The sequence below is a fragment of the Orbicella faveolata genome, unplaced genomic scaffold (assembly GCF_042242905.1).
Source record: "Orbicella faveolata isolate gen_17 unplaced genomic scaffold, um_ofav_v1 contig_50, whole genome shotgun sequence".
Lineage (NCBI taxonomy): Eukaryota > Metazoa > Cnidaria > Anthozoa > Scleractinia > Merulinidae > Orbicella > Orbicella faveolata.
In genome coordinates, this window is record NW_028301581.1 from 385202 (window position 1) to 397700 (window position 12499).

The following is a 12499-nucleotide window of genomic DNA, read 5'->3' on the forward strand; positions in this document are numbered from 1 at the left end:
GCCAGGAAATATGGGATCCGTAGAGTAGGCAGCATAGAGGTTTCGGTGCTTCACAAATTCAACTGTGTTCGTTCTCAATTGGTTTCAAATTTTCTGGACTCCTAAACGACACTGGTCTGTATACGAAAAAGATCACCTTCCCTGGTTCCGATTGGTCATTTTTCTTCGAAGTGGCCAAATTCCATGCAGGTCAGAAATGGGTCGAGGGCTTCATTTTGAAATATTTGCAAAGCTCTATTTCAGTGCCCTCCAAACCGTCCACTTAAGTTCTATTCCTGTCTTAACATGTAATTAACGGCCTGTTGAGTTGATCTCCGTATACTGGAATTCAAAATGCTTCATTGTGCCCATACTAGTTCCACTCCTTTCTACAGCTAGAGACAATTTATGTATTTAAAAAGTAATTAGTTTTGCTCTGCTCCACCCCTTTAAATGTTGAGCTTACTGCAAAATTACCCACATGGAATTGTTTTGTGTTGCTACAGCATTGGAAGAGGAGAGGGAGGGCAGCCTATCAAAGAGTTTATGTTTGGTGTTTCCTGGGTTGAGTTTGCAAATTGCTGGAAACGTTATACTTTTAGAAGAATCCCAAGTGCGTTTATCTTTGGAGAAAGCTGCTTTAGGTAGCCTTGCTGATAGCTTCAGTACAAGGCAGGAAAAAAAACACCACTTGCGATTGCCCAGGGCAAGTAAATTTTGCTCTTGGGCTAGTGAAAATGGAAGATTGATAGTCCGGTGGGCAAGTGAAATTAGCCTCAGCAGTCTTGTTAAGGCCGCTGCACACTAGCCGATTTTTTGTCGGCCGACAAAAAATCGGCTAGTATGCGGCGGCCTTTAGTTGATAAGGAATGAACAAAGCAGACTTATTGGGCAATTAATATTTTAGTAGGGGCAACTGAAAACTGAAATGTACTGGCCCACTGAGCAACAGGATTTCATTGTTTTCCTGCCGTGCAGTACCATTCATTTTCTATTGGTGCCATTTTGTTCAGGTCATTTTTCCACATTTACTTTGATGTAAAAATACCTGTTGTAAGACCTTGGTGTAGGCCATCTACTAACTGCTTGTCAGCACCTAAAACAACAAAGAACTGAGTCAATTTAAATCACTATTACTGTTACTGTTATTAAAAACCATAAAATGTAACCCCTTTACAACGACCACAGAGGAGAAACAAAAATGGGGTCGTATAACATGTGTACCAGGGTAGATTCTCATTATGATAGCAGTACTGATGTGCGTAATGAAATATGCATTTTCCTTTAAATCATGTGACCAACGACTACCTTTTGGAGTCCGAACATCATGCTTTCACTTTGAATAATTTACTTCTTTGATACCATCATCCAAAATGCCTGATGAGCAATTATAAATTAGGGACAAGAAAGGCGGCAAATAGTAAAGATCAATTCCATTGACGTCATGACGCGCGTTCCAGTACGACTTTCCGGCCTTGCTTTTCCCTCGTGTAAGCCAGCTGTTTACTCCTCATTTTAACGCTTTTTTCACTGTTTAAACAGCCTAGTTCGAAGATAAAGTATGGAATCATAAAATTCCGTCCAAAATAAATGTTTCTTTGTCATTTCTGCAGAAAATTTAAACGATTTAACCATCTACCGTGAGCGACAGTCGTATTTGTACCGGGCCGAACAGTCGCAGATGACGAGCTCCGTATGTACTGAGCTGAGCTATAACTGTTTTTTGCTGTTCAAAATGTATTTTATTAGGATCAAACTTTTTTTCTTGCTGATCACGTTGTACAAACACCCTGATCCTGCTGTAATCGAGCTTTTTATCAGTATTATTTTGTTTTGTGGTTGAAATTAAGCCTGAGAGGCAAATCTACATAGGTCTCGCAGATGTGAAATGGATGCAGGAGAAAGAAATCCTCGTCATTAATCAAGCCTATGTGGTAGAATAGAATAAATTCCCTGGTTTTGGTGAACGAAGCCATTTTTGTTAAGACTCGTAGAGGCCGCACACGCCGTTGCGCATGCCGTACAGCACAATCTCAATCAAGTCCATCCTTCATTCATTCATGAGCGCGCACTTAAATAAATAATCACGTGTGACACCACGCGTGTTTTCCTGATTTTTTTGACGTCAGCGTGACCAAATAAATGTTAATTTTGTCGCGTTCCCTTGGGTGAATTTTTCTTTAATTTGGCTCAGTTCTAACCACAAACAATTCCAATAAAATACCCTATTTTTGTGAAAATCTCTCAGAGCTAATCTAATATATTTAGAATAATGACAAATTACAGATTATTGGAAAAACCGTCTGAACAACCTTGACTTTTTACCAATTCAAAGTGTCAGGCAGTATCGTTTCCATGATGTGGAGAAGTATGAAACAATTTCACCAAAGGAAAGTATAAATATTAAGGAGTTTAGGTCAAAATGAGGAATACATCTGCCTGTCATTAGATTAGATGTTGCCATGGTAACGGCGTTAATCCAAAAGTTGACAACCAAAACATAAGCCTTATTTTAACAGTACCCATACTGGTAAATCTCTTCGGGTAAAACTTTAAGAGAAATTAACTAAGTTTCGTTTTCTAACTCGCGCTCTATAGGGAGGGTGTTCGTAATTACCCTAGGGAGCCACCTTAAAAATAACCAATGAAAATGCTTCATGGAGGCTGCTTTTGGTGTTTTTACTTTATGTGCACCACAACATAAATGGTAATTTTGCAATATATTGCTTATTTTGTTGCCTTTTAACGCAGCCTAACCTTAATAAATCAGTAACTGAAAGACTGACTGACTGATTTACTGACTGACTGACTGACTGACTGACTGACTGACTGACTGACTTACTGACTAAATTAATACATTAAGAAATAAATAAATATTATGACATTTACCTTTTCTAACCAGGGCAGCCTTTGTGAACTCTTCATCCAAAGCCTGTTGATCAGATGTTGATATAAGAATCATGAACAAGTACTGTGAAACTAAAACAACTGATATTTTACTAGGCAGAGTTCATACTTAAGTTTTCACTTGTATTAAATGATTCTAAAAACTCATCACATGTGATCAGTCAGTCACATTTGATGAATTTCGCATTCGGATGGTAATATTTACCACTAATTAACCGAGAGTGAGGTCTTTACGGGAAAATCTCAAACCGGGACCATGCCGCATTAACCGAGCAATAGAGAGTTTAAGAAAGCCACGACGGCAACGGCAACGTCGCTAAACAAAAGGTTTAATGAGCAGAACAATGACTGTGCACGCGCGTTATGATTCTTGGTACATTTCTTTGCCGTCCCCTGCAAAACAAGAACGTGAAATGGCCAAATTCCGCGTTGTCTGAACAACGTAAACCACAACACCTAAGATTTGAAATTTCTATTTCAAATTTATCTCTGTGTCCCAGATTCAGTTTCGTGATACTTTTGACAGTCATAAACAAAGTAAATGACTTAAGAGTATCACGAGATTCGTAGGTAACATATAAATTCATTTTTTAATCGACGTTTTCCTCGGCGTCGCCGTCGTAGCTTCTTAAACTCCCTAATAGCAAAGTCAATACGGCAAGGCCGTGGCTTGAGAGTTCTCCTTATGGACTGAATGTTCGAGGTTAATAAGTTGTTTATTATATGGCTTTTTGCTTCAGTTTAGCAGGCCCGTAATCGACCCGTGGGCATTACGGGAGAATAATGCCGTATAATAAGCTAATCAGAGCTCGCATTCTAAAGGCTACAAACACAAGCCATCTAACAAAGCGTTGTATTGTTTTTCCATTTTTTAGAAGAGAAGTTTTCATTCCTTTTCATCCACCTTATTGCCAAATTACATCATTTGATTACAAACTTCTGCAAGGAATTACTTTCCAACATGCCTGTCTGAGCATTTACTTAAACCTTTTGTGTAAAACATTGTGGTAACTGAAAAAACGTCAGTACTGTAGTGCTTTAATACACAGCTAATCCCAATAAACAGATTTACCAATTTGTCCACATCATCCTGGTCCATTCTGGTATTACTACTGGTACCTAAATATATAGAAATCAACAAAATTGAGACAGAATACTTAGTTGTTTGAGCCACTAGTTGGACATTTGTATAGAATTCTGTATAGTTTCTTTCAGTACCTCTCATTTCAATAAAAATATCATGAAATAAATATTTTAATTTTAATTATTATAACTTAGAGATATATCATTGCCATCAGAAAGTAGCGCAACTATTGCATTTCTAAAGTGCATTTATACTGCCAAATAAAATTTATAATTCATCACCTTCTTCCTTTCCAGTTTTTGGCCCTTTAGACCTATGAGATTCCATTTCTGCAGGTATCAAAGATGAAAAGACCACAGTCAATTATAACCATTTTTCATGGTTTGAACATACAAAGCGTATTACAAAGAGAACTGTTATTTATAGCATTAATTTTGATAGACAGTCAAGTCCTTTTTAGGACATAATTTGCTCTAACTTTGTCACGATAAAAGGGCATAATATTGTTCCAAAAAGGTATTTTCAGTATTTGGCAAACATTCTGAAGTAAAATTTCGTCATCATCAACAACAGTCTCCAAAGGGGTTGATACCTATAAAAACAATAATCTAGAACTTACTTTATTAACATATTACAGAAATTGATTATAAAAAATTCATTAATACTCAATATAATTACTTTTGTGCTCTTGCCTGTAAATATGAAGAATCATGCAACATGCAGGAGTGAAATTTTATAATTTATTTTATTTTACCTGAAAGACCCCTTGGAAAACTATTTTCAAAAATTATGTTTACAAGTCCTGCTGCATTTTTAGTTTTGTGAATTTAAGAAAAGTTCAAAATACCTACAAATGCCCATGTGGGCCCCCAGAAAAATTGTTAAAATCATACATCTTTAACAAGTTAAGGTTGTGTGCATAAATGAAACATTGTGTAGAACATGTTCATGAATATAAAAATTAGGAGTCAATGGGTTAAAGTGAGAAGCTAAATATTACCTTGTCATTTAAAATGGTATCCACAGGAACTGAAGTTCCACTGGCTGCTTCTTCACTCTTTAAAACAACATACAGTGTGTTACAGCATTTTTTCTTTATTTATTTATGGATTCTACAAGAAGTGATAATTTAACATGGGCCACGAGCATCTTTGTCAATATTGCTAGCACTTTACATAGGTGATGGAACTGTGTAGCACAAGACTTTAAATTTATTATTTATAATTCTATGAGTCCTGGATTTTTTTTTTTGAGATCAGGTGTAATGTCTCACAATATGGCAAAAGAGAAGGATTAAAAATTAATTTTTAATTGGCAGTACTTTATAAAGACAGACAGCACAGCTGTTAATGGGAACTACATTCTTTTGTTGTTAAGATTATTACTAACTGTTAGTAAGTTATAACTTGATCAATTTTAATTATTTTACCTCTTTGAGGACATCCCCAAAAACTTGATTCTCTGGTTTCTTCATATGCTGAATGAATGTTTGAAAACAAAACAGAAAAAGTGAGTTCTGTACATTGACTTTATTCCCAAGTTGGTATATAGACCACATTTCAAAAAAGCCAAAAAATTATTTCATGGTGTCTGTTATTGTTATCTCAAAAAAGGCTTTAAACGTGACAAGGAGGTAAAAACAATGATAATACAAAAACATCAAAGAAAATATATTTTTGACAGATAATGTTATCTAGTAACTTTAACAACAGTTCAAACTTATTACTCAGGGGGCTAATGCAACCACCACCATGACAGAAACACGAATGCCACCAAACAAAAGATTCAATAAGCTGTATAAGGGCTCTGCATCTGAGTTATCAATCTTGGTACATTTCTTAAATCAATCTACATTGTACAAAACAACAACTTGGAATAATAAAATTCTGCATACTGTTTGAGGAAAACGGAATCACTATCAATGGTGAATTTGTAAATTTTCAAGTTGGAATTCAACATGATCATATTTAGTTAGCTCTGACAGCTATAGACAAAGTGAATGCACGCATGCAGATTGTCATGAGATTATCATTATAGTTGTCCAACACATCACTGTCTTGCAGGCTGCATAACTAATAACAGTCAAATGGAACCAGGGGAACAGTAAATGATAGTCACAGTGGCAGTCACTCATTGACCTGTGACATCATATACCCTCAGTTCCTAGCCCTGGACACCTTTGGTTGTTGTTTACTATCACCATCAAAAAATACTGTTAAAAGAATGTCACAAGTCTTCTCTACACGCATATACCTTCATCATTGTTGATTAGTATCTCGGTTGAAAAAAGGCGCCTTTGAACGTGCAAGCATCCTGACAACTGTCCTCTTCCTGGCAAAGTCAGTCATCCCACACATCCTCTTCCCAGTGAAAACAAGTGCTTCATCTACAAGTACTTTAAATCCTAAGACATCGCCACACTTCCATTTGGTTAAAGATGTTTTTGGGATAAAGAAATGCTTTGTCTGAAAAAAAAAATACAATTACATAGCCAAAATGAGATTGGTTAAACAGTATTAGGCTATAATGAGCAATGTGTCTTACATGTATGTGTGATTAATTCCTGCAGCCTGACTTACATGTAACTCAGGATTGTGTCATTTGTACATTATTTTTCACTCAAGCAAATTATAAGTTATTGCATTTGACATGTTATCCAAAAGTATATAATAAACCAAAACCAAATTAAGCAAGACCTTTTCAGGAACAACGGAACAGCTTTGAACAATCCTGTTGACCACTGCCGTCATCTCTGCCACTTCCTCCTCATTATAATCAACAGCACTGTCTGCCCTCCCTTCATCTTGATCCAGAAGCTGCATGTGTCTGGGCACTACTTTCTCAGAGAAGAGGCTCTCTACTATATTAAGATAGGCTTCTTTCAATTGGAGTTTCCCTAGTATCTACAAGGAAACAAATTTCAAAATTAAGCTCCCTTGCGGTATTTTATTGATGTCAGTCTAAGGTAAAGCTATTACAAATAATTTGCCAAAAGTACATGTTGTAAGATTTTTTTATTTTCTTACTGTTAATGAATAACCCTCTATGACTCAATTCTTAAATACCATGACCACATCCATAACATATAACTGTTTCCCAGCTAACAGTCTAGGGAGTTTTGAAACCCAGGTTTCATAAATTTCATTCTATATTACTACCATTGATCTCATTCTTAATCTCCATAGCAATGTATGTCTGCTCAACAAAACTGTCTGTACAAAGATCAAGTCACAATCAAAAATATATAGTCTTGTGTTTGTAGCCCATCTTCATCTGTTGTCAGTGGTTATAGAGAGACTCAATTTTACAAGTACATTTAATTGTTCAAAATGACTGCCTACTTTCTTGCACGATCACTGGCTTACATGTATTTTTATCATCAGTAGGAGTACAGACTCACAGCTGACATCATCGTGAACAGTTTCAGCGACATTTAGCATATGATTTTGCTTTCTCAATATAGCCAAAAATTGCATCTAAACAGGATTAACAGATAGCTAGCCTGAAGATCAGCTTGTGAATATAATGAATTCAACTGTGAAGTGAAAAAGATTGGGTAAATTATTGTAGTTTGGCATGAAAATTTACCGCAATACAGTAGAACCCTTTTTTTGCTGTGTTCGAGTATTTGATGAAAATAAACTAAACTTGGGAATAATTCAGTATGTTTTCAGGAATTTCCCAGTGGAATAAAGGCCGTGATTCTATGGATCATTTTGGCTTAATTCAATTTAGCTTTTAACCGGTGTTTTCCTCTAGTGAAGCCTCCATTTGACAATTTTGGATTTTGTTAACAGTGAAACCTGTATTAGGCAGACCCCATATTAAGCAGACACCCTCTTTTAAGTGGACACCAGCTTTAATAAGTCCCAAATTTTTTTTCCCACATTTACAGTAATTAAAAATCAACCGGCATTCAGCAGACACCTCTTAATTAAACAGATGCAGACACCAATATTAAGACATTTTGTTGCACAAAACCTGCAGTAAGCAGACACTTAAAGGGCTCATTTTACTTCTAAAGGTTCAGCTGAGACTCCTGTACATTGTTCAGCAATATCGTTTTTAAGCTGAGTGATTATTCCAGATTGATGCAGTGATCAACTGGACATTGTGCTATGAGCAGTCTTAGCTATTCTTTGATGTTACATGCTAAGCTGTGTTACAAAACGGTTAATAATTGACTATTATTACACAACATACTAGAACCTGTTTTGAGCTGACAGCCTGTGTTAAGCAGACACTAGTAAGGGTGTCTGCCTACCAATCACTAGAAGGGTGTCCACCTAATACAGGTTTCACTGTAATGAAAAAAAAAACACAGCAAGCAGATTCTTATGCATCTGTGTTCTTATTGATGATAAATTTGGTCATAAATATTACATTGTCAAAGTTGTATGGATGAAGGCAAGTGGATCTGCAGACTACTTTGACAATGAACTTTATGATGCAATTTACCATTAATAAGAGGACAGATACTTAAAAAACCAGTGTCAATTTGTTAAATTTCACAACTTTTATAAGACCCACATTCATAAATATCACATATTTTTAAAAGTATGGTATGGATTCACATACTTTGCCCTGGCATGGAAACCAGAATTCAAGTAACTTCCACTTCTATAATATTACTGACATTTTGATAACACAGACAATAAACTCTACTCCTTAGGTTCAACTACATTGAAAATTGGAGTACAGATCAAACTCTGAAAAAAAAAAGGAAATTTCTCTTACTGATTCTCTAAAGTATTTTCAGAGAACCGAAAACAAAATCAAGATTGTCAGAATTTTGTTGCATTACCTGCCTATATACTTACCTTTCCAGTTGCAAACAAAACAAGAGCATAATTCATTTGGCTCCTCATATCCAGTCTTGTTTCTCCCATGATGTTACATACATCTCTTTAAAAAGGTCATCTTCTCTCATTGTTACAAAGGAGGATCCCAGCTCTATCAGTGTATCTACACTGAGAAATGTCCTTTCAAGGACTGGCTGTAATTCAGCTTTTAAACTAAGGCAGTGTTCCAACCTTTGTTTCCCACCAACTTTACTGATAGGAATAACTGCTATTCTTGAAAAAACCCTGGAATGCACATTTCAAAAAGAAACAATCAATTACAAGTACAAAATACTTGATGCACCACACCTGAAACTGAGAATGCAATTCTCTTGGAATGATGGTTACCTATATGCAAAACCGTGTAATTGATAAACTGGTAAATAATTATCCATGTTGCAGTTATGCAACTTTAACATACTAATAACAAAACTTGTAATTATATATACAAATTTATACCAAAAAATATCTTACCGTATTCATCTATACAGGTGATACTCTGAATCTCCACAGACAAGCAGTGGTGATTAAATTTTTTCAAAATGAAATGATTTAGAAAAAGAGGAACAAACATTCCATCCTGTGCAAAATCATAATAATAACAATCACATTCTAACTGGCTGCAGTACTACTACAGTGCAGCTCAGATATATCCGAACCAAAAAATACGCGTAATTCGCGTCAGCCCAATACGCGTATGTGCGTATACATACATATATACGCACATACGCGTATGCATATACACATAATTATACAGTATATACGCATATGCCTGATTAGTACATGTATGTATGAGCTAACCTATTGTTTTTTTCTTTTCTTAACAGGTCATTGTTGTTTTCAATGGCTTGACAGCTTGCCCCAGAGCAAGAAAGAGTTTTCTTTATTTTGAACACATGTATACAGTATATGCACATATGCCTTCAGACGACTTATTAGCAAAATGTAAGCTGAAACTAACATTTTGCAATTGGGCACTTGACACAAAATTAACTGACTGAATATTAATTAAAAGAGAGAGTATTTTGCCGTTAAATCATAAATTTACTGTTTTTTTGTCAAATAGAACCGGGGATACACGCTTCAGCAATTTCATCTTCATGGAGCAAACACAACCGAAAGATAACATTTTTTTGACGCAAAGGGAACAAGGGTCCAAGCAAGCAACTTGGAGACGTGTGCTGAAACACCCAACTTTTCCTTGAAGAAAATTAAAAATAACAAAATGTGAGCAGCGCACCATAGAAACTTCGAGTATTTTACCATTTGAATGAACGGTTTGTGTCAGATACATGTACATGTATAATGGGAGATATCATTTTTCCACAAGGTCTTCGGAATACTTCAAAGTAGCCTTCAAACAGTAAACATCTCGCAAGCGACTTGCCGACGCATGCTGAAACACAGAACTTTTCCCTGAAGAAAAAAAATAACTAGATGTGAGCAGCGCGCCATAGCAACTTTGGTAAACAATTCTTTGACTAAAAAAGGATTATTTCACAGTTTAAATGAACCAGAGATATCATTTTTTCAAAAAGGATCCTCAGAACGGTTCAGACAATAAACATTTTGCAAATGACTTGCCAATGTGTGTCGAAACACAGAACTTTTTCTTGCAGAAAAAATAACTAAACATGAGCAGCGCACCATAGAAACTTGGATAAACAATTTTTTCGTCAAGGAAAGAGTATTTTACCATTTGAATAAATGATCTGTGTCAAATATAACCAGAGATTTTATTTTTTTGACTAGGATCTTCAGAACGCTTAATTCAGACAAAGAAACATTTGCAAACAACTTGCCGACACGTGCTGAAACATAGATCTTTACTTGTAAAAACATAGAGTTCACGTGTTAAAATAGGGAGTTCAAGAGACTGCTTCAATTTTCTTCCCATTTTTGGTAGCTAAAGATCAAGCAAGTGTTAATAAACGGTAGTTTGTCAGCGAATTTGCGAAGTGATTGAAAACTCAAAATATAATAGCTTTCATTGATTGGCACGATGTTTTAACAATATGCAAATTTCGCTTTGAAGCATTTTCATTCCCAGAAATATAATGTCCTTTGTTTGACTAACAATGCTTCACATAAAGAAACCTATGGGAATGCATAACAAAGAGACATATATGCACGTATATAGGTGTATATGTGGGCATATACACGCACATATGTGCGCGTATTGACGTACGCGTATATGCAAAATATGGTCGTATAAAATGCGTATGCGTAGTTTGCATATATCTGAGCTGCACTGTAATTTGGGGTACCTAACTAACCTAGCAAGAAATCAGGCAGGCTCCTAAGTGCATACAACTATATTGGAAGTAATATACTAGGCTAAATAAAAATACATATGATTAAACAAGGGTAAATAGATTATGATGAAGCATTCAAAAGTTTTAGTGGCAATGTAAAAAATATAGTGCTAGCAATTATAACTGATCTGTTGTTTCTGGTTGTTTCTAGCTATAATTAGTACACTAGTACAATTTGTTAGTTTTATAACATTGGCTAACATGTACGGTCAACGGCCTTAAACCAGCTTACACGTAAACTATCACGATGTAGCAGGATGTATCCTGCTACATCGCTGCCAGTCATTAGCAGATAGCAGACTGAAGTTTGAATTAATAGTGTTGGCAGATAAGGTTACTTCTGAACTAGGTGGGGTTAAGATTAATTTCTGTGTGATTGTTCTTGGATAAAACGTATTTTACTACACAGATGTTTTACACACGGTGTAAGCTTATATATTAAAGCTAATAGTTTGCAACAACTACATGTACGTATAAATGTACATTTAAGTAAAGTGAGTTAATATTTTTAAATAAAGAGATGATCAGGTCATTGCTGTACCTTCTACAACTCTAAAACATGGTATGTGGTGATACTGGAATGAAGTTTCCTAGCGCATTCGCGACACAAAAACGTTTGAGGCCCACAGTAACGGCATCTTATTGCAGTTGAAGTTTTCAGGCACCAAATACAAACTGCCCCAGTTGGAAGGGAAGATTTCTCAATGGCAACATAACCAAGGCGATCTCTGATCTTAGTCCACTTTATCTCTTGCTGTATTCGGCGATTTTCATGAGTAGTAAACGCTCCTCCACTACTCTGACGACCTAAGGACAAAGAAATAGCTTGCCTTCTTGAACCCCTTCTGTCAAGGAAAGTAGCTTTGAAAGAAACAGCCTTTCAACGCTTCAGGATTAGGGGAACAAACTACCCCATAAGTAGAAATTCGTCCGCCATGTTGGATTTAGATTGGGAAATTTTAAGCTAAACGAGGATTGGTCAGATTTCTAGTACGTCCCTTTCCATTGTCAGAAACCGCTGTCAAACGAGACTGTACTCGCAACCACTCGGTGTAGGCCTACTCCTGAGGAGGTTAGTCCGAATGTGTTCAAATATTCAATTTGGGGAAGACGCGGGAGTTTTTAAATCAAGTAAGCTACAGTTATTTCATCGTGCTTTTGACCAAAGATGTTGCTCATGTTTAGTTTAGGGTCATTTGAAGGAAGTCTAGCTTTGATATCTATGTTTAACCAGGTCACTACAGTAGCTGTCGCTGCTTTACAACCCTAGCTTGAATTGAAAGGCCCAAGTTGTGCATGCTATTTCACGGTAAGATCACAAAATGTTTTTAATTTTGCAGGTTATGGTTATGAACAAGTAAAATCTGGATATG

The 12499-nt window shown here is 36.0% G+C and overlaps 2 protein-coding genes across 2 annotated transcripts; both read right to left on the minus strand.

Annotated features, from left to right (window-relative positions):
- Nucleotides 1-4218: 4218 nt before the first annotated feature.
- LOC149095492 (uncharacterized) lies at nt 4219-5586 on the minus strand. The gene is made up of 3 exons (XM_089281930.1): nt 5400-5586; nt 4971-5027; nt 4219-4299 (listed from the first exon to the last, which is right to left on the minus strand). Exons 1-3 carry the CDS (start codon nt 5526-5528, stop codon nt 4219-4221), a joined length of 267 nt encoding a protein of 88 aa, XP_089138056.1. The 5' UTR covers nt 5529-5586.
- Nucleotides 5081-12071, minus strand: LOC149095493 (uncharacterized). The gene is made up of 4 exons (XM_089281901.1): nt 11668-12071; nt 8791-9057; nt 6224-6873; nt 5081-5447 (listed from the first exon to the last, which is right to left on the minus strand). Exons 2-3 carry the CDS (start codon nt 8857-8859, stop codon nt 6586-6588), a joined length of 357 nt encoding a protein of 118 aa, XP_089138027.1. The 5' UTR covers nt 8860-9057; nt 11668-12071; the 3' UTR covers nt 5081-5447; nt 6224-6585.
- Between the last annotated feature and the right edge of the window lie 428 nt (nt 12072-12499).